This window comes from Lithobates pipiens, unplaced genomic scaffold, assembly GCF_037356315.1.
Source record: "Lithobates pipiens isolate NorthernLeopardFrog02 unplaced genomic scaffold, aLitPip1_a1.2 Scaffold_1, whole genome shotgun sequence".
NCBI lineage: Eukaryota > Metazoa > Chordata > Amphibia > Anura > Ranidae > Lithobates > Lithobates pipiens.
The window spans coordinates 228,920,652-228,946,449 of record NW_027507685.1 but is presented as its reverse complement, the minus strand read 5'-3'; the positions used below and the strand labels follow the sequence as shown (position 1 = coordinate 228,946,449).

Sequence of the window (25,798 nt, the reverse complement as noted above, 5' to 3'; positions counted from 1 at the left end):
GTGGGAGAGCCGTGTCTATCTGGCACAATGGGGTCATCATCCATCTGAAGAAGCCCAGCAGTTATTTCCAGAATATGATGGTGGTGTCCATGATGATATGAGATGCTAAACGTAGGTATGGTATAATGTATTTATTTATTTTTTTACAAATCAAATTATCAATTACAAAATTACAAATAAAATAAAACCAACAAAATTAAAAACCTTCACCTTATTGCAAATATGTAAAGATATAAAAGTTATTTAAAAAAACAAAGCTAAAAAAAAAAAAAAAAAATCTGAAATATGTTGTATAATATGATAATTGCTGTATAAATCCTATTCCTACAGAAAACCTGTCATAGAATATGGTACATTGTGCTTATGGCCTCATTAGCCGTGTATCAGGATATCAATGTTCTTCTGACAAATGTACAGAGAAAATTTCTCCCAATAATAAAGGAAAAGGCGGCTCACTATACATGGCTGGCAACAAACAGAACCTGTGAAGATGGAGATATGAGAGATGCCAGATTGGATTTTTTTTTTCCAGAGTGCAAGTTCTGGGGCTGTCATCCTGATCCTTCAATTACTATCACAGTGGTTCTTGAATCCAATACACACACACACACACACACACACATTCCTTGACCTGACACAAGCACACAGAAGGGAATTGTGACAGCATGTCTGTTCCAGGTCACTGATTCATGATGTACTCAAGTCAAGATCATAAACATAGAAAGGAGTCTATGCCCATAAAACAGGTCAGAAATTGTATCTCTGATGACTCTATCCTCATGAGTATACAGAGGTCCAATATATGCTTCCCATCATTAATCCAATCAGTTAAATCTGTATATGAATATTTATTATACCTCAGACCTTTATAGGGGTGACATTGTCAGCCATGATGATTTGATTAATATGGGGAAAATACTTCTCTCAATCTTCATACATTCGGTGTACCACCCTGGTTTTACATTCAAATTTATTCTTTTATATACACAAGTGGATTAGAATACATGCATACATACATACATGACCCCCCCCCCCTTCTCTTCACTCCTTTCCCTCCTCCCCATCTCCCTTCTTCTCCTTCCCGGTCTCTTTTCCCTTCTGGTTGAGGATGGACAGCCTGTCATTTTACTCCTTAAACGCGAAAGGGCTTAACACCCCGGAGAAACGGCGTATGTTAATGCATGACCTAAAAAGGGCGAAAATTGATATAGCTTATATCCAGGAAACTCACTTTAAAGAGGATCGATTACCGGTCCTCAAGAATAGATTCTTTCCTTCGATGTACCACTCCACTAATAAAACTAAATCTCGGGGTGCCTCTATTCTTATCTCCTGTAATGTACCTTGGACTCTCACGGATTCCGAGATAGACCTGGAAGGACGTTATGTCTTTCTTAAAGGACTGGTGGGAGGTGTACGGGTGACACTAGCGAATGTCTACGCCCCTAACGAGGGCCAGGACGTGTTTGTGCGGCGTCTTTTGACCAAGCTGATTGCCTTTCAGGTGGGTCAATTGATCCTGGGTGGAGACTGGAATGTACCCTTGGCCCCCCACGTGGATACCTCGACGGGCTCGTCCTCTATATCTATTAGTGCCCGTAAGCGTATCATCGCATGTCTCCATGCGTCACAATTAGTCGATATATGGCGTTTACAGCATCCGGGTGACAGGGACTATACCTTCTACTCTCCGCCTCACAAAATCTACACAAGAATTGATTATTTTTTTATACCACATAGCCAATTACATGCGGTCAGGGCCTCCTCTATAGGTCAAAAGACATGGTCGGATCATGCCCCCATTATGCTGACATACAAGCTGTCTGCCACTTCTTCCAGACGGACACGTTTTTGGCGTCTTAATGACAGCTTACTACAGCGACCTGAAATACTGGAAGAGGTGACTAGGGAGCTTACTCTTTATTTCCAGACGAACACGACGGCTGACTCCTCCCCGGGGGTGGTGTGGGAAGCACACAAAACGGTTATTCGGGGTGTCCTGATTAAACACGGTTCGCGCATCAAAAAAGAGACTGGGAAACAGCTGGACTCACTTCTGGCCGAACTCCAGGTTCTGGAGTCAAAACACAAGGTCTCCCTGGATCCATCCGTGGAGGCTGAACTCTCCTCTATTCGAAGCCAGGTCAATGACCTCCTTGGCTACAAAGCCAAGGCGGCGTTACAAAAATGCAGACTTATGGCTTATGAATCGGGTAATAAGTGCGGGCGCGGTCTGGCGCAGGCGGTTCGAGACATCAAGACACAGACCTATGTCCCTCGAATCAGGTCGGAAGCGAATGTAGATGTCGGCCTCCCGCACCAGATAGCGGCTGCATTCAAAAACTTCTACAATACCCTTTACAATCTACCACCTCTCCCGGGAGGACGACCTCTGATGGAGGCGTATGTGAGTTCTAGCCAGACTCCCAAACTATCATCTGACAGTGTAGCTGAGTTAGAGGCCCCGATAACTCCTGAGGAGTTGGAGTCGGTGCTTAACACGGCTAAACCTGGGAGGGCGCCTGGACCGGATGGTTTCACCCTCCCGTATTATAAGACGTTATTTCCCATCCTTAGCCCTCGTATGGTGACCTTTTTTAATGACATAGGGAACACGGCCACCTTTGTTCCTGATACTACTCGGGCTCATATTACGGTCATCCCTAAAGAAGGCAAAGACCCCTTGGCCTGTAGTAGCTACAGACCCATCTCATTGTTAAATACGGATCTTAAATTATTTACCAAGATAATAGCAACACGATTGGCCAGACATGTGCAGTCCCTAGTCCATCAGGATCAGGTGGGCTTTATTCCTACGAGGGAAGCCAGAGACAGTACAATCAAGGTATTGAACCTGATCCACGTTGCGAACCAGGGTCCTATTCCTTCTATTTTCCTTAATACAGACGCCGAAAAAGCCTTCGACAGGGTTAACTGGGAGTATATGTCCACTGTCCTCCACCACATAGGCTTAGGTGAGAAAATGCTTAGGTGGATAGCCCAATTATATGCTACTCCGACGGCACAAATTAAGGTGAACGGGATATTATCGGAACCCCTGCTGATTAAAAATGGAACCAGGCAGGGCTGCCCGCTGTCGCCGCTTCTTTTTGCCCTTTCCTTGGAGCCTTTTTTATGTAGAATTAGGAATAACCCCGATATCCAAGGCATAGTGGTGGGTGATGCTCACTTCAAGGTCTCTGCATATGCGGATGACTTGCTTTTCTCTCTCTCCAATCCAGCGATATCCCTCCCGAATCTCCTCCGGGAATTCGAGGAATACGGACAAGTCTCCAATCTAAAGATTAACTACACTAAATCAGAAGCCATGGGAGTGGCACTGTCGCAAGCGACCATACAGGGGCTTCGGTCCAGCTTTAATTTTAAATGGTCGCCCACGGCACTGTTGTATTTGGGGACTTTTGTCCCGGCAAATCTAAACCACGTCTTTAAACTTAATTTCCCTCCCTTACTGATCAGAACCAGGACTCTTCTGGAATCCTGGAACAAAGGCCTTCATTCATGGTTTGGCAGGTGCAACCTGCTTAAGATGTGCATCCTGCCCAAATTTTTATATTTGCTGCAGGCACTCCCTATTTCGGTACCCACATCATATTTCCGACAGGTTCACGGTTTATTTACTGGTTTTATCTGGGCATATAAGAAGCAGAGATTGGCCCGGAACTTACTCTCCATGCCCAAACCCTTCGGCGGCCTTGCCGTTCCTGATATAAAGAAATATTATCAGGCGGTACACCTCGGTAGAATTGTAGACTGGTGCAGGCACCGGGATCTGAAGCTTTGGATCCGGTTGGAGCAGGCCCTGGTCCGGGTGCCATTAACAGGGGCCATCTGGTGTTATAGACACCTCCCAGCCTACATGAAGAGGCATCCCTTGATAGGGACGACTCTACGGGTGGGGTCACAGACTTGCTCAAAGGGGTTGCTTTCCACGCCTAACTCCCCGCTATTTCCTATCATGGGGAACCCACAATTCTCCCCCGGGATGGACCCCCATCTTCTACAGGTTATGACCAGTAGTGGGCGCACACAAGCACGATGTTTCCGGATAGATGGGGATTGGCCGTCCATAGAGGTGCTCTGTAATACATCGGGACCTTATAAATTAGCTTTCTGGACTGCTGTCCAACTTAGACATTTTCTTCGAACTCTTTCATTCCCCCTCCGATTTGATGGACCGTTGACCGCCTTTGAGGAATGTTGCTCTGGTAACGGGGTGCTTCCAAGAACGTTGTCCACAATGTATAATCTCCTTATCACACCCGGGGATAATGCCCATCTGACCTTTATGACAAAATGGGAGAGGGACTTGAACTGTACGTTTACTCCGACCCAGATTCACAACATTGTAGCATTGGCCCTGAAATCTACCATCTGTACTACTACACAGGAAACGAACTATAAAATTTTGACGAGATGGTACTTAACTCCACAGGTTTTACACTCTTTCTATCCGACCACCTCTGCGCTTTGTTGGAGATGCGGACTGGAACAGGGCACTTTGTTGCATGTATTTTGGGCATGCTCGAAGTTGTCTTATTTTTGGTCCACTGTGAGGACCGTTACTCAAAAATTTACGGAGTATAATGTCCCTAATGACCCGGCCTTTTTCCTCCTGCACATGAATGCCATGTCCATTAAAAAGTACAAAAAATCCATTTTATGTCCATTGGTGAATGCCGCAAGAGCATGTATACCGCTCCATTGGAAAAGCGAGGCCCCTCCATCGGTGGCGTCCTGGGTTCGTAAGGTGGAGGAAATTAGTAGACTGGAGGACCTGGTACTTACGGGGAGGCAACAGCAGGAAAGATTTAGGAAAACATGGGCACCCTGGCACCAATTTATTCTCTCGCCCGAAGGGGTACTTTTGAGAACTTTGTAATATGTTTGGCGATAGATACTGCATGGGGGGGTAGGGCAGTCCTGAATCAACCAGAAATCCCCCCCCCTCCCCTCCCCCCCCCTCCACCTCTCCCCTCCCTCTTTTTCCCTCCCCCTCTTCCTCCCCATCTCTCTCCTTTCCCCCCCCTCACCCCACCCCCCTCTCCTCCCTCTCTTAGTCTTCCATGTCAGGACCCCTTCCCCTATTTTTAATGATCTCTGCCTTGGTATTGGGTCTCTACCGGGGTATCGAGGTTCTGATGAGAGCTGGAGATGGGGGAACTGAAGGGATTAAGGCTCCCAATTACGTTTCGGTATTTCAGATGCTATGGAGGAGCCATGCACAATGGGGGTTTTTTTTTTTTTTTTTTTTTTTTTTTTTTATGACCCTGTCCCTTCTGTGAACTCGGTAATAGGTTTGATGTTGGTTCCCTTTTTTTCCCTCCCTCCCCTTTTCTTTTGTATCCCACTTCTATGTTGTATTATATGTTTATGCCCATGTTGGGCATTGTTTGAAAAATAATAAAAATTTATATTTGAAAAAAAAGAATACATGACAGGTTCTCTTTAAAGAGGGAGTCCTCCGGGACTCCGCGTTTTTTTTTTTTTTAAAAGCCAGCAGCTACAAATACTGCAGCTGCTGACTTTTAAAATAGCGACACTTACCTGTCCAGCGCGCCCGCGATGTCGGCACCCGAAGCCGATCTCTCGATCGTCTCTCGGGTGCTGCCGCCACCATCTTGGGTATGGGAATCAGGAAGTGGAGCCTTTCGGCTTCATTTCCCGGTTCCCTACTGCGCATGCACGAGTCACGCTGCGCAATAAGGATGGACCCGCTGCCTCTGGGATCTGTGTGTTTCCCAGCAGGCAGCGGGGGACTTTCGGAAAGGGGCGTAATCTACGCCCCTTTCCGCAGAGAGCTATCCCGGAAGTGGGTGCAGATACCTGTACTGTACAGGTACCTGCACCCCCCTCCCCCCTGAAAGGTGCCAATTGTGGCACCGGAGGGGGGGAGGATTACAATGAACGGAAGGTCCACTTTAGGGTGGACCTCCGCGTTAAATTACATGGCATTAGATATATTAATGAATGTAGACAGAAGCAAGTGCAATAGGCTGAATCCGAATGGAAAGAAAAGCCTCCCCTCCTCTTCCTGTGATGTCCTCCATCCTGTACATTCAGGCTCTCGGGTTGGAGGAGTCAGAATTGGCATCTGAAGCTGTAAAAGAAAGTGGAGAAGTTTAGTCTGTATGGAGATCATGGTAAATGATGATTATCATATAATACTATATAAAGTACAGAGAGAGAACATCCTTCTGACACGCTTTATATTACAGAGAAAAGTCTGTACAGAGAGACACTATTGGGGATCTCCTCAGTTATTTCCATTTGCATCATATAATGTAGGTAATGATAATAAAGTTACTTGTATCATAGAATAAGATTATCTGCAAGACGTCTCACCTCCCCACATATTCTACACACTGTACACTACAACACAGAGAACAGGACATGATGGGATACTTACTACTGGTGGTCGTGTAGCCTCTTCCCCTCTCTGAAATATATAAATTAATGTGTTAGAAACAGGAAAGTAGTAAATAAAAGCTCATCACAATCTGTCAGCCAATATCCAAACTCAGAATTTTGAAGCTAGAAACATCCACAGATGGGGTATAACCATCAGAAAAGACCCAAAACAGACTAATATCATTATAAATAGCAATAAAAAAAAAAACGTTGAAGTACGGATCCCTACTTTCTATAAATGACACTATGGATGCTGATAAAATAGATAAAATGAGAGAATACTGGAGGCTGCCATTGCTGCAATCTCCCTTTGAGAATGCTCATTCCCTGGCTGTCTTGCTCATGTTTGGCTTCAGTGCTGTCTGAGTTGGTGACACAGAATAGATACAGTTAGTTATGGAATTGGACACTTTTTTCTGGCATTCATTTACAGCATGCTCGTTCCAGGTCTGTGACTCCCCCCAACACCCCCTGGATGACCCCACCCCCCCCCTCTATTTTATACTTTTTGTTTTTTGCTTTGCATGGGTCCCCAGATTGGTCACATGATGTGCAGGGTCCTCTTTCTCTTCAAATATTTTTCTGCTAGTCGGTGGCTCTTGATGATACAGATAGCAGCGCTGCTATTAAAGACATCAGTGCCTCTCCCTACCCAATGTACTGAGTACAGGGTGTCATAATGATGCCCCTCAAAAGCCGTCCCATGACCCTCTGCATTCGCAGTATGTCCTCAGTCTCCCGGGTTGAATAAATGTGATTTCACCTGGAATACTGAGTGGGATGGAACTGCTTGGCCCCTCGCTTTGGTGCTTCTGCCAAACAATGCTTCCTGCCCTCCAAACTGTTCCAGCAGACCGAGAAATAATACCAGCCCTTTACCCCAATCACCGGACACAGACAAGATGTGGAGATAAAACCAAAGGAATGACTGTTTATTGAATAGACATACAGGTTTTTATGGTCAGTCACCACATGAACAATAAAAACCAAATATTTACCTAAAACATCACACAATGGTTTAGATAACAAGGCAGAGCTGACGCAAGGCTAATCCCATCACATAGGAACCTCCAAAAGTCAGCCAAATTAGCCAACAGACAGAAACAATAGGAGACTCAATTAACAATGGGAATGCACACCTAGGAGGCGCACAATGAGAGAGACACGCCTAATAAACACACAACACCTTAATAAACAGACTAGAGCCCCTGGTATCAGATTGCTTGAGCTGATTAGATTACCATCTGCTCCTAGTCTCACAGTCTGAAGCAGCCATTCCTGGTTTGGACATAGAGATGCAAAAAATATGACTGTGGGTTCCTAAGTCCTGGCATTTATATATTACCTTTTACCATTTTCTTAGGGCATGTACCTAAATCAATCACCCCTGTCTAGTAACATGTTTATTGGTGTCCTTTTGTTAGAAAAATACTCGAGAATGTGAACATCTATTATCCTTGATATTGGGTTAATCTACTATTCTCCTCCTTGGGGTCTATGTTCCTGTAGAGCCTTTTAAGAATCTAAAGCTAGTCAAGCTGTTTCAAAGTATTGTACCATTATAGGGTATTTATACACCTCATAAAACTGTCACTTTTGAATGACTTGTTGAGTACCTGATGTACTTTATTTCTGTTCATCATTTTGTAACTATTCATACCTTTTTCAATAAAACTTTTTTTGGAAAAAAAAATAAAAATATGTCTGTGGGTCCTCCAGTTCCCAGTCTGTTTTGGGGAGACATGGATTTGAATCCGAAGCAAGACCACTCCATGTGTCCCAAATGCACACAGCTCCTAAGGAATGATGTTCCTTTAAAATCCCAGGCCCATAGTCAGTGGATAGGAGGCTTGCCCCTAGTCCTCTCAGAAGCCTCTGTCCCAGTTTGGTCCTTCACACTGAGGACATCTTGTGGCAGAGAAGAGGTACTGTGAGAGACAGTGGAGTGGAGGGGGTGAGTACTGGACCCAGACTTTAAGCTCAGGGGGATAGCAATGGCGGCTTCCATAATTGTCACTTTAAGCAATCAAATTATTTTGAGCTTCATCCATTTATACTGTGAAAGAAAGTAACGTGATAAAAAAAAATTAAATGTAATCACTTACTCTTGTAGAAAAAGATTCCAACACCAAGAGCGACTGCAATGATGACAACAGCACAGGCAATGCCAATAATCATAGGAAGTGGGAGGCCATTATCAGGTTCTGAAAGAGAGATCCATGAGATGGTGGGAATAGTGAGTGAGAAGTTCAGGTGAAGATACTTTATAATAGAAGACATGTAATAATCAGACCTCATGTACACAGATGGGAAGAAACCGTAGATATGCCCAGTGTAAAATTCTGGGTGTTTTCCCACATAATATTCTTATACATTTTGATGCTTCTGTGCATCACTGTGTACCCTTCATGCCCGTATGACATAATTACCGTACGCTGAACCTCTGTGTACCTGTATACATTGTACACACATCTGTGGGTAAATGCTGATGCACAAAAGCAGGGCTTGACAAAACCTGGGAGCCAGGTCGCAGTTGCGACTAGAATTAGCGACCTGGCGCAGCACAGCTGAGGGTATCCTGTCTCCGTGGACCCCCCGGCGTGATCTCGTCGGGCCGTTCCGCCGGTGGCCGGTAATTGAGGCTGCGGCTTTGAGGCCTTCTGCGGTCCTATGCTTCCTTCTGGAATCTGGCGCCCTCTTGTGGTGGCCGTTGGTATGACAACCAGCAATGCTAATGGAGCTTCCCCTGCCTGTTTTTTATTGCCTGCCTATCGCCTTCCCTTTATTTAGAACCCCTAAAAATTATATATATTTTTTATTCTAACACCCTAGAGAATAAAATGGTGATCGTTGCAATACTGTCTGTCACACCGTATTTGCGCAGCGGACTTACAAGCGCACTTTTTTGGGGAAAACATTTTTATTTAATAAAAAAATAAGACAACAGTAAAGTTAGCACATTTTTTTTTATATTGTGAAAGATAATGTTACGCAGAGTAAATTGATACCCAACATGTCATGCTTCAAAATTGCGCCTGCTCATGGAATGGCGACAAACTTTTACCCTTTAAAATCTCCATAGGCGACGTTTAAAAAAATTCTACAGGTTGCACGTTTTGAGTTACAGAGGAGGTCTAGGGCTAGAATTATTGCTCTCGCTCTACCGATCACGGCAATACCTCACATGTGTGGTTTGAACACCGCTTTCATATGCGGGCGGGACAGGGCGCGTTTAAAATTATTTTTATTTTCTTACTTTTATTTTTATTTTTTTCACTGTTCTTTTAAAAAAAAAAAATTGTGTCACTTTTATTCCTATTATAAGGAATGTAAAAATCCCTTGTAATAGAAAAAAGCATGACAGGTTCTCTTAAATATGAGATCTGGGGTCAGAGAGATCTCAGATTTCATATTTACACTAAAATGCAATTTTTAAAAAAAATTGTCATTTGAAAAAATAAATAAATAAATAAAATTTCCATCTAAGCCCTTGTACACACGGTCGGAGATTCTGACAACCAAATCCGTCGGATTTTGTCCGAAACTGTTGCATACACACGGTCGGACAAAGTTGTCAGAAAATCCGATGTGATTATGTTATTTCGTTACGACAGGACTACATTCAGGCTAGTAGCCAATAGCTTTGGTGTAGGAATTTGATCTGAGCATGCGTGACACTTTGTCCGATTGGAATTCTGTACACACGATCGGAGTATGTCCGATCGGAGCATTTTGTCGGAAAATTTTACCGGGCAGTTGGAAAAGTTGGTCCGTCGGATACTCCGACGGAAACAGTCTGATACAGACAACACACAGTCGGAATATCCGACAAAACGGTCCAATCGGACACATTCCGTCGGAATCTCCAACCGTGTGTACAAGGGCTAAGAGCTAAGGGCAATGACTTGGAGACAGGTGGGGGGGGCTGCGCCATCTTCCCCTCATTCGTCTCCATGTCAGGCCAGGGACAGGTCACCGACCTGGCTCCTAACTTTTTTTAGCTGGCTCCTAGATTCCAAGCAAATTTGTTAACCCTGCACAGAAGCATCCATGTTGACAAGCATAAAGCTGCATACAGCCAACCTCTAGAATAGCAGGCTGTACACAACACCTGTGTCTTCCAGGGTGTGGGAAACTCCTGGAATTTTATGCTAGGCTTGTCTTTACCAAGCCAATTGAAATCAGCTGACAAATTATTTGCAAAGTCTGTTCTGTTTGAGTGCAGATACTGTCCATCATCTGACAGGAAGGGCCGGTTCACACAATTGCGCTGTGAGAACCCTGCGAATCAACTGCGGGTTCCGACATCGCACCCGACACGCACGGCAGTTTACACTGTCATATGCAAACTTCTGGGGAGTGTCATTATATGTTAACGTCACCCCCATTTCAGCTCGCATATTGCACTGTGAACTGACAGTTCAGACATGAATTGGATTACATATGTCTGAACACACATGCGATCCGATTCTGGTCCGAACAGAAAAAAGGGTCCTGTGCGTGTTTGCACCGAATGCGGTGCGATATCAGCCATACTATCTGTATGACTGCCATTGCACCACACAGACATTGCATGTAATGTGAACAGCAGTGCGCTGCGAATTACATGCCATCACAATAGTGTGAGCCGGCCCTAAGATCTTGTTTACATGCAGTCCGGGGTGCGGTTGAGCAGCATTTTTATTGCCCCTCCAACTGCTCCTACTCACACATGTGGTATTGCATCTCATTGAAGTCAACATTAAACAAATTATTTTTATTTCCATTGACTTCAATGGGAAAACTCGCTTTGATATGCGAGTACTTTGGATTATGAGCATACTCCTGGAACAGATTATGCTCATATTCCGAGGAACCACTGTATATATATTCACACACACTCATAAGTTTACATACCCTGGCAGAAGTCATGATTTCTTGGTCATTTTTAAAAGAATATGAATGATAACACAAAAACATTTCTTTCATGGTTAGTGTTTGACTGAAGCCATTTATTATCAATCAAATATGTTTACTCTTTTTAAATCATAACAACAGAAACAATCCAAATGACCCTGATCAAAAGTTTACATTAATACTTATGTAAACTGTGTGTTGCCCCCTTTAATATCAATGACAGCTTGAAGACTTTTGTGGTATTTGTGGATGAGGCTCTTTATCTTCTCAGATGGTAAAGCTGCCCATTCCTCTTGGCAAAAAGCCTCCAGTTCCTGTAAATTCTTGGGCTGTCTTGTATGAACGGCACGTCTGAGATCTCCCCAGAGTGGCTCAATGATATTGAAGTCAGGAGACTGAGATGACTGTAATGATATCACGTCTGAGCCAGGATATATTGTAACTAGTTGCCATTTTGTGTGGAAAGCAGCCATGACAGTTTGGCTGACCTTAGAATAAACTTACAGAATAATCTAAACTCCCCCCTCCCTTGTCTTAGGAATGCCAAAAGCTCTTAAAATCTTCAAAGGGAAGACAGGTTATCTCAGCAGAGAAAGCAGACCAGGCTAGGTCAATACACAAAGCTCATGTTGCCTGGCAAGATATTCCGGCCTGTCGTAAAACTGTCACTTTCTCCAGGCAGAGAAACAACAGATACCCGTCGTAAATACTTCCAACTACAGACTGAAGAAAGATTAGTAAAGTTTGGAAAATTCAACATTTTTTATAACTTTCAAAGCCATCATAGCACAGCCATAATATGGATATATTTAGTTTCCTCGGATAATTTCTAACATTTCAAGTCCAAACACCCCTATGTCAGGTCATATGGGAAGCCACTGGGACCCCTTACTCCTCCCAGGTAACCCTGAAATGGGAAACCTGTCATGTGTGGACTCGTTTTGAAGCAAATATCATGCTGATCACTAAAATGGATATCTGCAGTCTATAAACAATAGAGAGGCAGAGATATGAATATGTATAACAAAGTGTACCTGGGACAGGGTCATGAGTGTAGACACCTCCCAGCAACCAACCCCTAAACAAGATGACCAGACGATTGGTCACTGGTCGCTGTCAACACCCCCTTTGATTTGACAGAAAAGAGGAGAGGCCAAGGCAATAGGCAGTTCTCCTTTTTACCATCCAAGAAAGAACATCTGCCAAGTTGAGAACCGATTACCTTTGCTTATCGATTGAACTCTGATCAACTCTTGGACATTAATTGCAAGTATTCTTCCTTCCCAATTCTACCTTATTTCTTTGTGGCTGTATATTGTCTTTATTTTTTGAAACATCCTTTTTCTGTAAATGTTTTATTCGCACCAACCTTGACCTTTTCATAATAAATCCTTATGTTGAAAAGTGTTAACCTTGTCTTTAAAGCTCTTGATGCAAACTATAAACGAACCTGTCTCTTAAAAGGGCGCTACTGTGGTAGAGTAAGGCACTGAGCAGACCTGTCTGTGGTGGCAGTGTGTGTTGCAGGCGCTTATTCTAAACTTATAATTGGTGTTGCTTAAATTACGAGTCCCCCCGGCTCTGTCTGTTAAACGGGGGTGGTGGCAGTTAAAGGGTTAATTGTGTAATTAGCCCAGTGACAATCGCTCTCAGGCTGCCTGCACCTAGATTGTGGTCCCGCAAGCTGGAAAATCTTTGTGTTGGGTGCAGCTGAGTGTGGCATTGTTACGTAAGTGACAGCGTGGTGTGGGGTTGGCCGGTCCTTTGTCGCCAGTTAGCGAGGAGGGCAGGGATCTGACACCAGCGTTCGTCACATATTGGCTGGCAGCGTAGCGGGATAGTTTCGCATTAAGAGCATTCAGTGTATTGTTAGGAATTAGCTCTGCACTGAAGGATTGTAACCTTTGTGGAAACAGTCCTTAGAGACAAGCTGGTGCACATTTTTTTTTTTTTGTTTACGTTTTTTAAAAAGAGATATACAGCAACAGCTCCTTTCTACACCTTCTTCCTATCTCTGCTTTCTGTTCTATCTTTTCTGCTTGCAACATGTCTGGGGTATCAGCATATAAAAAGATGAGCAAAAATGATCTGACTGCTGAGTGCACAGAAAGAGGAATTGATGTCGGTGGCAAAAACCGTGATGGCTTGATACATGCCCTACATGAGTTTGATATCCGTGCAGACCAGAACCTGGGGGAAACTGGACCAGAAAGGGTTTCCGCTACTCCAGAGCCCAGTGGTTCAGAGGCGGCCTCACCAGATGGGCATGCAGAGACTGACACTGGACTACCACGGATTGTTACCTCCAAGCCATCGCCGGAGCAGGCAAGCATCAGATTGCCTGGAACCAGAATAGACTGTCCTCAAATGCAGGAAACACTACAACACCTCAGGGAGACGGATCCTGTGGTGTACCTGCAGTTTCTCAAGCGCCAAGCTGCGGCTGAGAGAGAGGCTGCGGAACGCAGGGCTGAGCGAGAAGAACGCCAGGCGGAGAGAGAGGCTGATCGTCGGCACGAACTGGAGATGGCTAGGCTCCAGCAGCAGCGACAGGTTCAGAACCTCGGATCCCTAGAGCACAGGGATGACTCTCTGCCAGTGACCCCGGCAGCCAAATTTCCAGTTATGGAAAAGGACAGTGACATTGACGTGTATCTACTGTCGTTTGAAAAAACTTGCCGTCAGTACCATCTGCCCCCAGCACAATGGGCCCGGTACCTGACGCCAGGGCTACGAGGCAAGGCCCTGGATGCTTATGTAGAACTGTCAGAAGAGCAAGGAGGTGATTATGAGGCCCTAAAGGCTGCAATCATACAAAAGTTTCAGCTAACCCCGGAAGTGTACCGGAAGCGTTTTAGGTCCTTGCAAAAGGGGCCTGGGGACTCATACCTGGATGTGGTAAGTCGCTTACGCACCACATTCAGGCAGTGGACTAAAGGCTTGAAAGCCGATTCTTTTGAGTCCTTGGAAGATCTTATGATTGAAGATCAACTTTTGCACATCTGTCCTACAGACGTCAGACAGTTTGTGCTGGAGCGAAAGCCAACCTCTGCCAAAGCAGCAGCAGAACTGGCAGATACCTATATCCACTCTCGGGTATCTGACCATCGCAAGGCTCCTCCAAATGGCTGGAAAGGAGGGAAATCACACATGGCAACCCCTCCACCACCTACCAACCAAGTTCCTCAGCGGCCGGAACATGCAGCTCCTGGAGCCAAAGCCTTTGTGACTGACAACCGCAAATGCTATAACTGTGGGAAAGGCGGACATCTCCGGACACAGTGCCCTGAGCAGAAGAAGACGACAACCCCTGGCCATCCGGCCAGCAACCCTTCTGCTGTTCTGCTCGTCGGTGGAAAACCTCCAGGAACCAATGCCAACTTGCAGCCAGTCATTGTAGGCCAACGAACTGTAACAGGCTTTCGTGACACTGGAGCCGAAGTCACTTTGGTCAGACCAGAGGTGATAGAAGAAACAGACATCATCCCAGAGAAGTACCTTACCCTGACTGGAGTTGGGGGAACCTGTTCCCATGTACCTCGTGCCTATGTTTTCCTGGATTGGGGTGCCGGAAGTGGGATGAGAGAGGTGGGTGTCTCGGAGGAGATCCCCACTGCTGTGTTGTTGGGTTCTGATTTAGGTACCCTTGTTTCTTACTATGCCCCTGCTAAGAGCACCCTGGATGCTCCCACGGAACTCTCTGGACCTACCAAGGTACTGTTTACAGATGTTGGGGTAATATCTGGGCAACCTGTGGATGGACAGAGGGAGGGGGAGGGTGTAGTTGACGTGCAAGGTCCTCCTTCAGAGACAGGAGAGGGGGCCCCCTTGCTAGTGAAGGTACCTGATGTATGTTCCAATGTTGCTGAACTGATAAAGGTTAAATGTGATGATGATGATGATGATGCATTGCCAGTCTTGGTGGTCACTCGCAGTGCTGCAAAGGCAGCCGAGGTGCAGGCACTGATCGCAGAACAGCAAGAGGAGGTCTTGGGGCCCTCTCCCTGTTCTGACCCAGTGGACTCCACCTCTGTTGAGCCTCAGCAGCCGTCCTCGTTTGCCACAGGACTTCTGGCTGAGAGTTGTGGTCCTGCCTTTGAAACAGCACTGCAGACAGACCAAACACTAGCCCAGCTCAGAAGTCTAGCTGATCGCCCCCCTGCAGAGAATGACAAGCAAAAGGTCTACTGGGACAAAGGGAAACTGTATAGAGAAAATTTGCCTGCAGAGGGGAATGAGGCTGACATTGGTGACAGACAGCTGGTGGTACCCAGTCAATTTAGGGGACCGCTGCTAAAAGTGGCCCATGAGATTCCCCTTGCAGGGCACTTGGGGATCACTAAGACCCGAGGGCGGTTGGTACATAACTTTTATTGGCCCAGGATGCTTGCTGACATAGCTGACTACTGTCGGTCCTGTGTTACCTGCCAGCGAGTTGGCAAGGTAGGGGATGTCCACAGGGCTCCACTAAAACCTTTGCCTGTGATTGACGAACCTTTTAAGAGGGTGGCAGTGGATATCGTTGGGCCTTTGGCCATCCCTAGCAGTTCAGGCAAACGTTATATCCTTACAGTTGTCGACTACGCCACACGTTATCCAGAGGCGGTGGCTCTCTCCTGTCTCCGGACAGACAAGGTCGCTGATGCTCTCCTGGGAATCTTCACAAGAGTGGGATTCCCAGCCGAGCTCATTAGCGATCAAGGCCCTCAGTTTGTGTCTGACTTGATGCAAGCTCTCTGTCAGCAAATACAGATGACGCATATCATGGCCAGTCCTTATCACCCACAAACAAACGGCTTGTGCGAGCGCTTCAATGGCACCTTGAAACAAATGTTGCTAACCTTCGTGTACTCCCAGGGCAAGGACTGGGAACGGTATCTGCCTCATCTGCTGTTTGCTTACAGAGAGGTGCCTCAGGAGTCCACAGGCTTTTCGCCATTTGAACTTCTGTATGGAAGGAGGGTAAGAGGGCCCCTGGACCTAATTTGTGAGACCTGGGAGGGCAAGATTGCCGACCCAGAGGTCTCTGTTGTGGATTACGTCCTAAAATTCAGGGATAAAATGGAGACGCTGGTGGAAATTGTGCGGGAAAATATGACCCAGGCCCAGACCAGGCAGAAAGAGTGGTATGACCGTAATGCTAGGGAGCGGACCTATGACATTGGTCAGAAGGTGTATGTTCTGCTTCCCCTGCGGCAGAACAAACTCCAAGCAGCATGGGAAGGCCCGTACACCATCACCCAGCGTCTGAATGATGTCACCTACTTGGTCAGGTTGGGAGAAGGGAGTAGACGGCAGAAGGCCATTCATGTGAACATGATCAAAGCACATCATGAACGCACGGCCTATGTCATGCCAGTTTGCAGCAGGCCAGAGCCTGAGGAGGCTGATCCACTTCTAGACCTGCTAGCTGACACCAGGGAGGTAGACTCAGAACTCCTGGAAAACTCCAATCTTACCCCCAACCAGGTACCTGGACTGAAGCAAGTGCTTGCAGTGCATGGTAGCAGGTTTACGGGAAAACCTGGGAGGACACATCTCGCTGTCCACCAGGTGGACACTGGGGCACATCCTCCCATTAAACAGTCAGCCTATCGTGTCTCCTTGGAGGTGCTGGCTGACATGAAAAGGGAGGTGGAGGAAATGCTACAGCTGGGGGTGATTCAGAAGTCCCACAGTGCCTGGGCGTCCCCAGTAGTCTTGGTCCCCAAAAAGGACCAGACGACCAGGTTCTGTGTGGACTACCGGAAACTGAATGCCATCACCACTGCAGATGCCTACCCCATGCCCCGGATTGATGAGTTGTTAGACAGGCTGGCGGCTGCCCACTATATCACAATCATGGATCTGAGCAGGGGGTACTGGCAAATTCCTCTGGCCCCTGAGGCTCGAGAAAAGTCGGCTTTTATCACCCCATTCGGCTTGTTCGAATTTACCGTCATGCCGTTTGGGATGAAGAACGCCCCAGCTACCTTCCAGAGAGTCATGAATGACTTACTGGAGGGGCTGGAAACCTTTGCAGTAGCCTACCTGGATGACATCGCCGTGTTCAGCCCTACCTGGGAAGAACACCTGGTGCACCTGTCACAGGTCCTGGACCAACTGACAGCTGCCAATCTGACCGTCAAACCCAGTAAGTGTCAGATTGCCATGACCGATGTGCAGTACTTGGGACACCGGGTGGGAGGAGGCACCCTGAAACCCGAGACAGGGAAGGTTGATGCCATCCTGGCATGGCCTACCCCCCAAACCAAAAAGCAGGTTATGTCTTTCTTGGGGACCGCTGGCTATTATAGGAAGTTTGTATGTAACTATAGTAGCCTGGCTAAACCTCTGACTGACCTAACCAAAAAGAAACTGCCCAAGGTGGTGTCTTGGACACCCGAATGTGAGAAGGCATTTCAGGCCTTGAAGGAGGCGCTGGCCCGCGCCCCTGTGCTACAGGCTCCAGACTTTACCCGCCGTTTCCTAGTGCAGACTGATGCCTCTGCCTATGGATTGGGTGCAGTCCTGAGCCAGGTGGATGATGCCGGAGAGGAGCATCCCATCCTCTACCTGAGCCGAAAGCTGCTTCCCAGGGAAGTAGCATACGCCACGATTGAAAAGGAGTGTCTTGCGATCGTGTGGGCTCTCCAGAAGTTACAAACGTACCTTTATGGACGGCACTTCACTGTGATCACAGATCACAATCCCCTGAGCTGGCTAAATCGTGTGGCTGGGGAGAATGGCAAACTACTTCGGTGGAGCTTAATTCTTCAGCAATACGATTTCACCATCCAGCATAAGAAAGGCAGCACCCATGGCAATGCTGATGGGCTGTCACGACAAGCCGAGCCTGCAAGAGTCGGTTGCGTCAGGAGGGAAATTGTAGTTCCCTCCCATGCAACCACCTAAGGAGGGAGGTGTAACGATATCACGTCTGAGCCAGGATATATTGTAACTAGTTGCCATTTTGTGTGGAAAGCAGCCATGACAGTTTGGCTGACCTTAGAATAAACTTACAGAATAATCTAAACTCCCCCCTCCCTTGTCTTAGGAATGCCAAAAGCTCTTAAAATCTTCAAAGGGAAGACAGGTTATCTCAGCAGAGAAAGCAGACCAGGCTAGGTCAATACACAAAGCTCATGTTGCCTGGCAAGATATTCCGGCCTGTCGTAAAACTGTCACTTTCTCCAGGCAGAGAAACAACAGATACCCGTCGTAAATACTTCCAACTACAGACTGAAGAAAGATTAGTAAAGTTTGGAAAATTCAAATTTTTTTATAACTTTCAAAGCCATCATAGCACAGCCATAATATGGATATATTTAGTTTCCTCGGATAATTTCTAACATTTCAAGTCCAAACACCCCTATGTCAGGTCATATGGGAAGCCACTGGGACCCCTTACTCCTCCCAGGTAACCCTGAAATGGGAAACCTGTCATGTGTGGACTCGTTTTGAAGCAAATATCATGCTGATCACTAAAATGGATATCTGCAGTCTATAAACAATAGAGAGGCAGAGATATGAATATGTATAACAAAGTGTACCTGGGACAGGGTCATGAGTGTAGACACCTCCCAGCAACCAACCCCTAAACAAGATGACCAGACGATTGGTCACTGGTCGCTGTCAACACCCCCTTTGATTTGACAGAAAAGAGGAGAGGCCAAGGCAATGGTCAGTTCTTCTTTTTACCATCCAAGAAAGAACATCTGCCAAGTTGAGAACCGATTACCTTTGCTTATCGATTGAACTCTGATCAACTCTTGGACATTAATTGCAAGTATTCTTCCTTCCCAATTCTACCTTATTTCTTTGTGGCTGTATATTGTCTTTATTTTTTGAAACATCCTTTTTCTGTAAATGTTTTATTCGCACCAACCTTGACCTTTTCATAATAAATCCTTATGTTGAAAAGTGTTAACCTTGTCTTTAAAGCTCTTGATGCAAACTATAAACGAACCTGTCTCTTAAAAGGGCGCTACTGTGGTAGAGTAAGGCACTGAGCAGACCTGTCTGTGGTGGCAGTGTGTGTTGCAGGCGCTTATTCTAAACTTATAATTGGTGTTGCTTAAATTACGAGTCCCCCCGGCTCTGTCTGTTAAACGGGGGTGGTGGCAGTTAAAGGGTTAATTGTGTAATTAGCCCAGTGACAATCGCTCTCAGGCTGCCTGCACCTAGATTGTGGTCCCGCAAGCTGGAAAATCTTTGTGCTGGGTGCAGCTGAGTGTGGCATTGTTACGTAAGTGACAGCGTGGTGTGGGGTTGGCCGGTCCTTTGTCGCCAGTTAGCGAGGAGGGCAGGGATCTGACACCAGCGTTCGTCACAATGACCACTCCAGAACCTTCACTTTATTCTGCTGTAGCCAATGACAGGGCTCACACATCCCCAAAACATCAGTGATCCACCTCCGTGTTTTACAGTAGGCATGGTGTACCTTTCATCATAGGCCTTGTTGACTCCTCTCCAAATGTAATGTTTATGGTTGTGGCCAAAAAGCAGCTCCAAATGACTTTGTGCCAGAAGGTTTGAGGCTTGTCTCTGTGCCGTTTGGCATATTGTAAGCGGGATACTTTGTGAAATTTGTATAGTAATGGCTTTTTTCTGGCGACTGGACCATGCAGTCCACCTTTCTTCAAGTGCCTCCTTATTGTGCCACACCACATGTTTTCAGAGAGTCCCGTATTTCCCCTGAAGTTATTTGTGGGTTTCTCTTTTCATCCCAAACAACTTTCCTGGCAGTTGTGGCTGAAATTTTAGTTGGTCTAAATAAACGTGGTTTGGTTTCAAAAGAAGCCCTCATTTTCCACTTCTTGATTAGAGCTTGAACACTGCTGATTGGCATTCTCAATTCCTTGGATATCTTTTTATATCCCTTTTCTGTTTTATACAGTTCAACTACCTTTTCCTGAAGATCCTTTGACAATTATTTTTCTTTCTCCATGACTCAGAATCCAGAAACATCAGTGCAGCACTGGATGAAAGATGCAAGGGTCTGTCAGGAGTCTAGAAAGTCATTGACCTTTTATACACACACTAATTACAAGCAAACAGATCACAGGTGAGGATGGTTACTTTTAATAGCCATTCAAACCCCTTTGTGTCAACTTGTGTACATGTTATCAAGTCAAAACCACCACCAGGGTATGTAAACTTTTGATCATCAGGGTCATCTGGGTAGTTTCTGTTGCCATTATGATTTAAAAAGAGTAAAAACACAGTTGATTGATCATAAATGGCTTCAGCCAAACACTAACCGTGAGTGAAAGAAGTTTTTTTGTGTTATCCATCATATTCTCTAAAAAACGGCCAAGAAATCACAAATTCTGTCAGGGTATGTAAACTTATGAGCACAACTGTATAATATATATATATATATATATATATATCTCATGACAGTAGACCTCATGTGTAGTCATGGTTAGGTATTTTATCAAACTTTCTTCTTCTACTCACCGTATTTCTTAGTGAGAACTTCCTCCAGACTGCTGTGCTCCACATGACAGGAGTAAGTGTCGGCTTCCTGGGTTGGCACTTCCACACTGACTCTGATCTGATAGGTGCCATCAGGATGGGGGAGAGTTGGACTCATTTCATCTGAAGGAAGATGGTCCTTCCCATTCCTCATCCACTTCACATCCACAGGTCGGGGGTGAAACCCGTACACCAGGCACTGAAGTCTTGTTATTCCATCTTGCTGAGCACGACCCCACACCTTCACCTCTGGACGCACTGAGGGAGATAAAAAAAAAAAAATCTATAAAAACACTGATGGTATACATATAAAGAGAAAATGGTTGGGACTTTGTATGAGGCCATGACTATACAGTACACAGGTCTCCATCCCTATTATTTGATAAGGAGGGGAAGGGGGAAAAAAAAAAAGAGGGCAATGGGACTTTGTATGAAACACCCCACTAGGGTAGATAGTAATAATTAATTCAATATTGATTGATTCAAACACAACAAAGTGCAATAAAATGCATTAATGGTAAATCAATATATACGATACAGAATGGAGGTAAGCATGAGTAATACATGACATAGTAAAAATTCATAGCATAGTAACATTGTTGCACATTAGTAATAAACCAGCAGTAATCTCAAATTTGTGTAAAAACATAATATGTAAAAAAAATTGGATTGATGATTCAAACAAGTCAAACCCATGGTAGACACATGATTACTGTGGCATAGCATCAAATAATAAAATCTTGACACGTTTCGTGGATTGTTTCCACTCATCAGGAGCAGCTATACATTGGGGGTACCTAAAATGAATTATAAATTAATAATCAATGGTAATTGATAACAGGAAGAGAGGGAACAAACAACTATGGTCCTAGCACTCTTACCTATGGGTAGAAGGTTATAAAGGTAGATCATGATGATAATGATGATTGGAGGCAAATCTGAGTTTACTGCTGGTTTATTACTAATCATGTGCAACAATGTTACTATGCTATGATTTTTTACTATGTCATGTATTACTCATGCTCACCTCAATTCTGTATTGTATATATTGTTTTACCACTAATGCTTTTTATTGCACTTTATTGTATTAGTAATAAATAATTTATTCATTATTGATTGATTCAATCTACCCTACTGATGGTATACAGTTACAGAGCACCTGGAAAGCATTCAGTGCCTCACTTTTTCCACATTTTGTTATGTTACAGTCTTATTCCAAAATGGATTAAATTAATTTTTTTCCCTCAAAAAATTCTACAAACAATTCCCCATAATGACAACGTGAAAGAAGTTTGTTTGAAATCTTTGCAAATCAATAAATAAAATAAAAAAATCACATGTACATAAATATTCACAGCTTTTGCCGTGACACTCAAAGTTGATCTCAGGTGTTTCTCATCCGGTTTCCACTGATCATCCTCGAGATGTTTCTACAACTTGATTGGAATCCACCTGTGGTAAATTCAGTTGATTGGACATGATTTGGAAAGGCACACAACTGTCTATAGAAGGTCCCACAGTTAACAGTGCATGTCAGAGCACAAACCAATCCATGAAGTCCAATGAATTGTCTGTAAACCACTGAGACCGGATTGTATCAAGGCACAGATCTGGGAAAGGGTACAGAAAAATGTCTGCAGCATTCAGGGTCCAAATGAGCACAGTGGCCTCCATCATCCGTAAATGGAAGAAGTTTGGAACCACCAGGACTCTTCCTAGAGCGGGCCGCCCGGTCAAACTGAGTGATCGGGAAAAAGGGCCTTAGTCAGGGAGGTGACCAAGAACCAGATGGCCATTCTGACAGAGCTCTAGCGTTTCCCTGTGAAGAGAGGAGAACCTTCCAGAAGAACAACCATCTCTGCAGCACTCCACCAATCAGGCCTGTATGGTAGAGTGGACAGATGGAAGGCACTCCTCAGTAAAAGGCACATGACACCCTGCCTGGAGTTTGCCAAAAGGCACCTGAAGGACTCTCAGACCATGACAAACAAATTCTCTGGTCTGATGAAACAAAGGATAAACTCATTGGCCTGAATGGCAAGTGCCATGTCTGGAGGAAACCAGGCACCGCTCACCCCCTGGCCAATACCATCCCTACAGTGAAGCATGGTGGTGGCAGCATCATATTGTGGAGAGGTTTTCCAGCAGCAGGTACTGGGAGACTTGTCAGGATTGAGGGAACAATGAATGCAGCAATGTATGAGGCATTCTTGATGAATACCTGCTCCAGAGCACTCTGGACCTCAGACTGGGGCGAAGGTTCATCTTCCAACAGGACAGCGACCCTAAGCACACAGCCAAAATAACAAAGGAATGGCTTCGGGAAACTTCTGTGAATGTCCAGCCAAAGCCCAGACTTGAATCCGATTAAACATTTCTGGAGATCTGAAAAATGGCTGTGTACCAAATGCTCCTCATCCAACCTGATGGTGCTTGAGAGGTCCTGCAAAGAATGTGAGAAACTGCCAAAAAATAGGTGTGCCAACCTTGTAGCATCATACTCAGAAAGACTTGAGGCTGTAATTGGTGCCAAAGGTGCTTCAGTATTGAGCAAAGGCTGTGAATACTTATGTACTGGTCATTTCTTTTTCTTTTTTATAAATTTTCAAAGATTTCAAACTTCTCTCACAATGTCATTATGGGGAATGGTTTGAAGAATTTTAGGGAAAATAATGAATTGAATCCATTTTGGAATAAGGCTGTAACATAAAATGGGGAAAAAGTGAAGCGCTGTGAATACTTTCCGGATGCCCTGTATATGAGGATCGCACACATACAGAGACAACTCTACAATCATTTGTCAGGATCATTAACCACTTCAATACAGGGCTCTTTCCCCCCTTCCTGCCCAGTCCAATTTTCAGCGCAATCACATTTTGAATGACAATTGCGCGGTCATGTGACGCTGTACCCAAACAACATTTTTATAATTTTTACTCCCACAAATAGAGCTTTTGTTGGTAGTGTTTGATCACCACTGGGGTTATTTTTTGCACTACAAATAAAAAAGACACAATTTTTTTTTTTTTAAAGGGGAAGATCTTTGTTTGTTACAAAAATTTGTAAATAAGTCATTTTTCTCCTTCACTGATGAGGCACTGATGAAGCAGTACTGATTGGCACCGATGAGGTGGCACTGGTGATGAGGCACTAATATACAGCACTGATGGGCACTCATAGGCGGCACTGATCAGGAGGCACAGGCAAGCTTCACTGATGGGCACAGCGTGCCATCCCTAATGGGCACTGATTAACATCCCCGGTGGGCTCACCTGGTGGTCATGGGTGGGCATCCTCGGGGGGCTGCACTGACAATCAATCAGCGCAGATCCCCATCAGGAGAGCAGATGATTGGTTTCTCCTCTAATCGTCCTTGTCAGTGTGAGTAGAAGAAAAGCCAATACACGTTTTTTTCTGTTTACACTGATCAGCTGTGATTGGACACAGCTGATCACGTGGGAAAGAGCCTACATCATAGACTCTTTACCACAATCAAAGATGCGGTGTGTCACACTGACACACCACACCACAGATCGCTGTTCGGTGAGCCCCCGCAGGCGTGTGATCGCGGCTTATCCTGCTGGAGGTCATATGAGGCCCAGTCAGGATAACAGAACCACTTTCTGGCTGTCATTTTGTTATATGGCGGGTGGGAGGTGGTTAGGAAAGCCGACATTTTATGCCTCCAGAGTGAAAGGTTTTGCAATTCGGCAGATCAAGGTTACTCCAAAGATCTTATTCTGGAAGCCGGACTCCAGTAACACTATACACACAGGTGATAAAATCTTTCCCCTATAAGGATAATGTATCTGCTAAAGAATTTGCCTCTCTCTCCATCAATCCCGGAGATTTACACGACCCCCTGCCTGGAAGATAAGGGACCTGATATTTCTCTGCTTTAGTGATATATCATATAGAGGGCTCATTCCCATCCCCAGCCTGAGACTGGAAAGTGAAAGGAGAGGCAGCAAACTGATGAGTTTCATCTCTATCACTCTGCTCTCTCCTCCTATCTGCATGCTATTTGTTAACACATAAGCATTACAGCTCAGCTTGTGCTGCTTCTACCTCTCCCAGTCTGAGCTCTTCTTCAAGAGGCTGATACCAAGTCAAATTAAGGTACTTGCACTGTTTGAATTAAAAAATAATAATAAGTTAGATTGTAATTATGAATACAGAGCTGCACTGATCCGTGTCTAGGGTTCTGCTTTAGTAAAAACATATATATTTCTCATACAGGACAAAAGCAACAGGTTCACTTAGCCACTTGCCAACCAGGCACTTTTACCCCCTTCCTGCCCAGGCCAATTTTCAGCATTCAGTGCTGTCACACTTTGAATGACAATTGCCTGGTCATGCAACACTGTACTCAAATGAATTTTTTTTATAATTTTATTCACACAAATAGGAGCTTTCTTTTGGTGGTATTTAATCACTGCTGGGTTTTTTATTTTTTACAAAAAAAAAAGTTGAAAAAAAATTAAATGAAAGAAAAAAAAGATAAATAGGATTTTTTTGTACTCACCGTAAAATCTTTTTCTCCGTAATTCACCGACTGACACAGCTCCACTCTTATCCATTGGGTTGTTACGCCACCTTTAGAAGAAGACTAGGCATAACATGTTATGAAAAACACAGAACTTTGAGTTCTGCCCAAGGGGCGGTCCCTTAGGTAACAACCCCCCAGCCTTCCATGCAGCCTCAGTACGTCAACAAGCAGTATAACGTAAAAAAAAAATAGGAGGGGCGGGTCCTGTGTCAGTCGGTAAATTACAGAGAAAAGGATTTTACGGCGAGTACAAAAAAATCCTATTTTCTCTTATATTCACCGACTGACACAGCTCCTCTTAGCCATTGGGACGTCCCCAAGCAGTGCCAAAACAAGGGGTGGGTCAACAGCATAAAAACTTCATCCACCATGGCAAGTGGGAACTAATATAAACTTTACCCACAAAATCAACATTGTGTGGAAAAACCACCACAAACACCGTGTGCTCCTCAACAGAGAGAC

General features: G+C 45.0%; 1 protein-coding gene across 5 annotated transcripts in view; it reads right to left on the bottom strand.

Annotated features, from left to right (window-relative positions):
* The window catches only part of LOC143984105 (class I histocompatibility antigen, F10 alpha chain-like), a 907,941-nt gene that overhangs the window by 246,102 nt on the left and 636,041 nt on the right, over positions 1-25,798 (bottom strand). The window contains exons 4-7 of one of the 5 annotated variants that reach the window (XM_077484425.1): positions 20,770-21,045; positions 8,538-8,636; positions 6,431-6,460; positions 5,548-6,121 (exon numbers count right to left, since the gene is read on the bottom strand). The exons of 3 other annotated variants lie outside the window; for them this stretch is intronic. In XM_077484425.1, coding sequence (XP_077340551.1) covers positions 6,081-6,121; positions 6,431-6,460; positions 8,538-8,636; positions 20,770-21,045 — 446 coding nt within the window. In that variant the 3' untranslated portion in view covers positions 5,548-6,080. Of the gene's footprint in view, positions 1-5,547; positions 6,122-6,430; positions 6,461-8,537; positions 8,637-20,761; positions 21,046-25,798 lie in introns of those variants that run through there. One more of the 5 variants, XM_077484432.1, reaches the window with a different exon arrangement.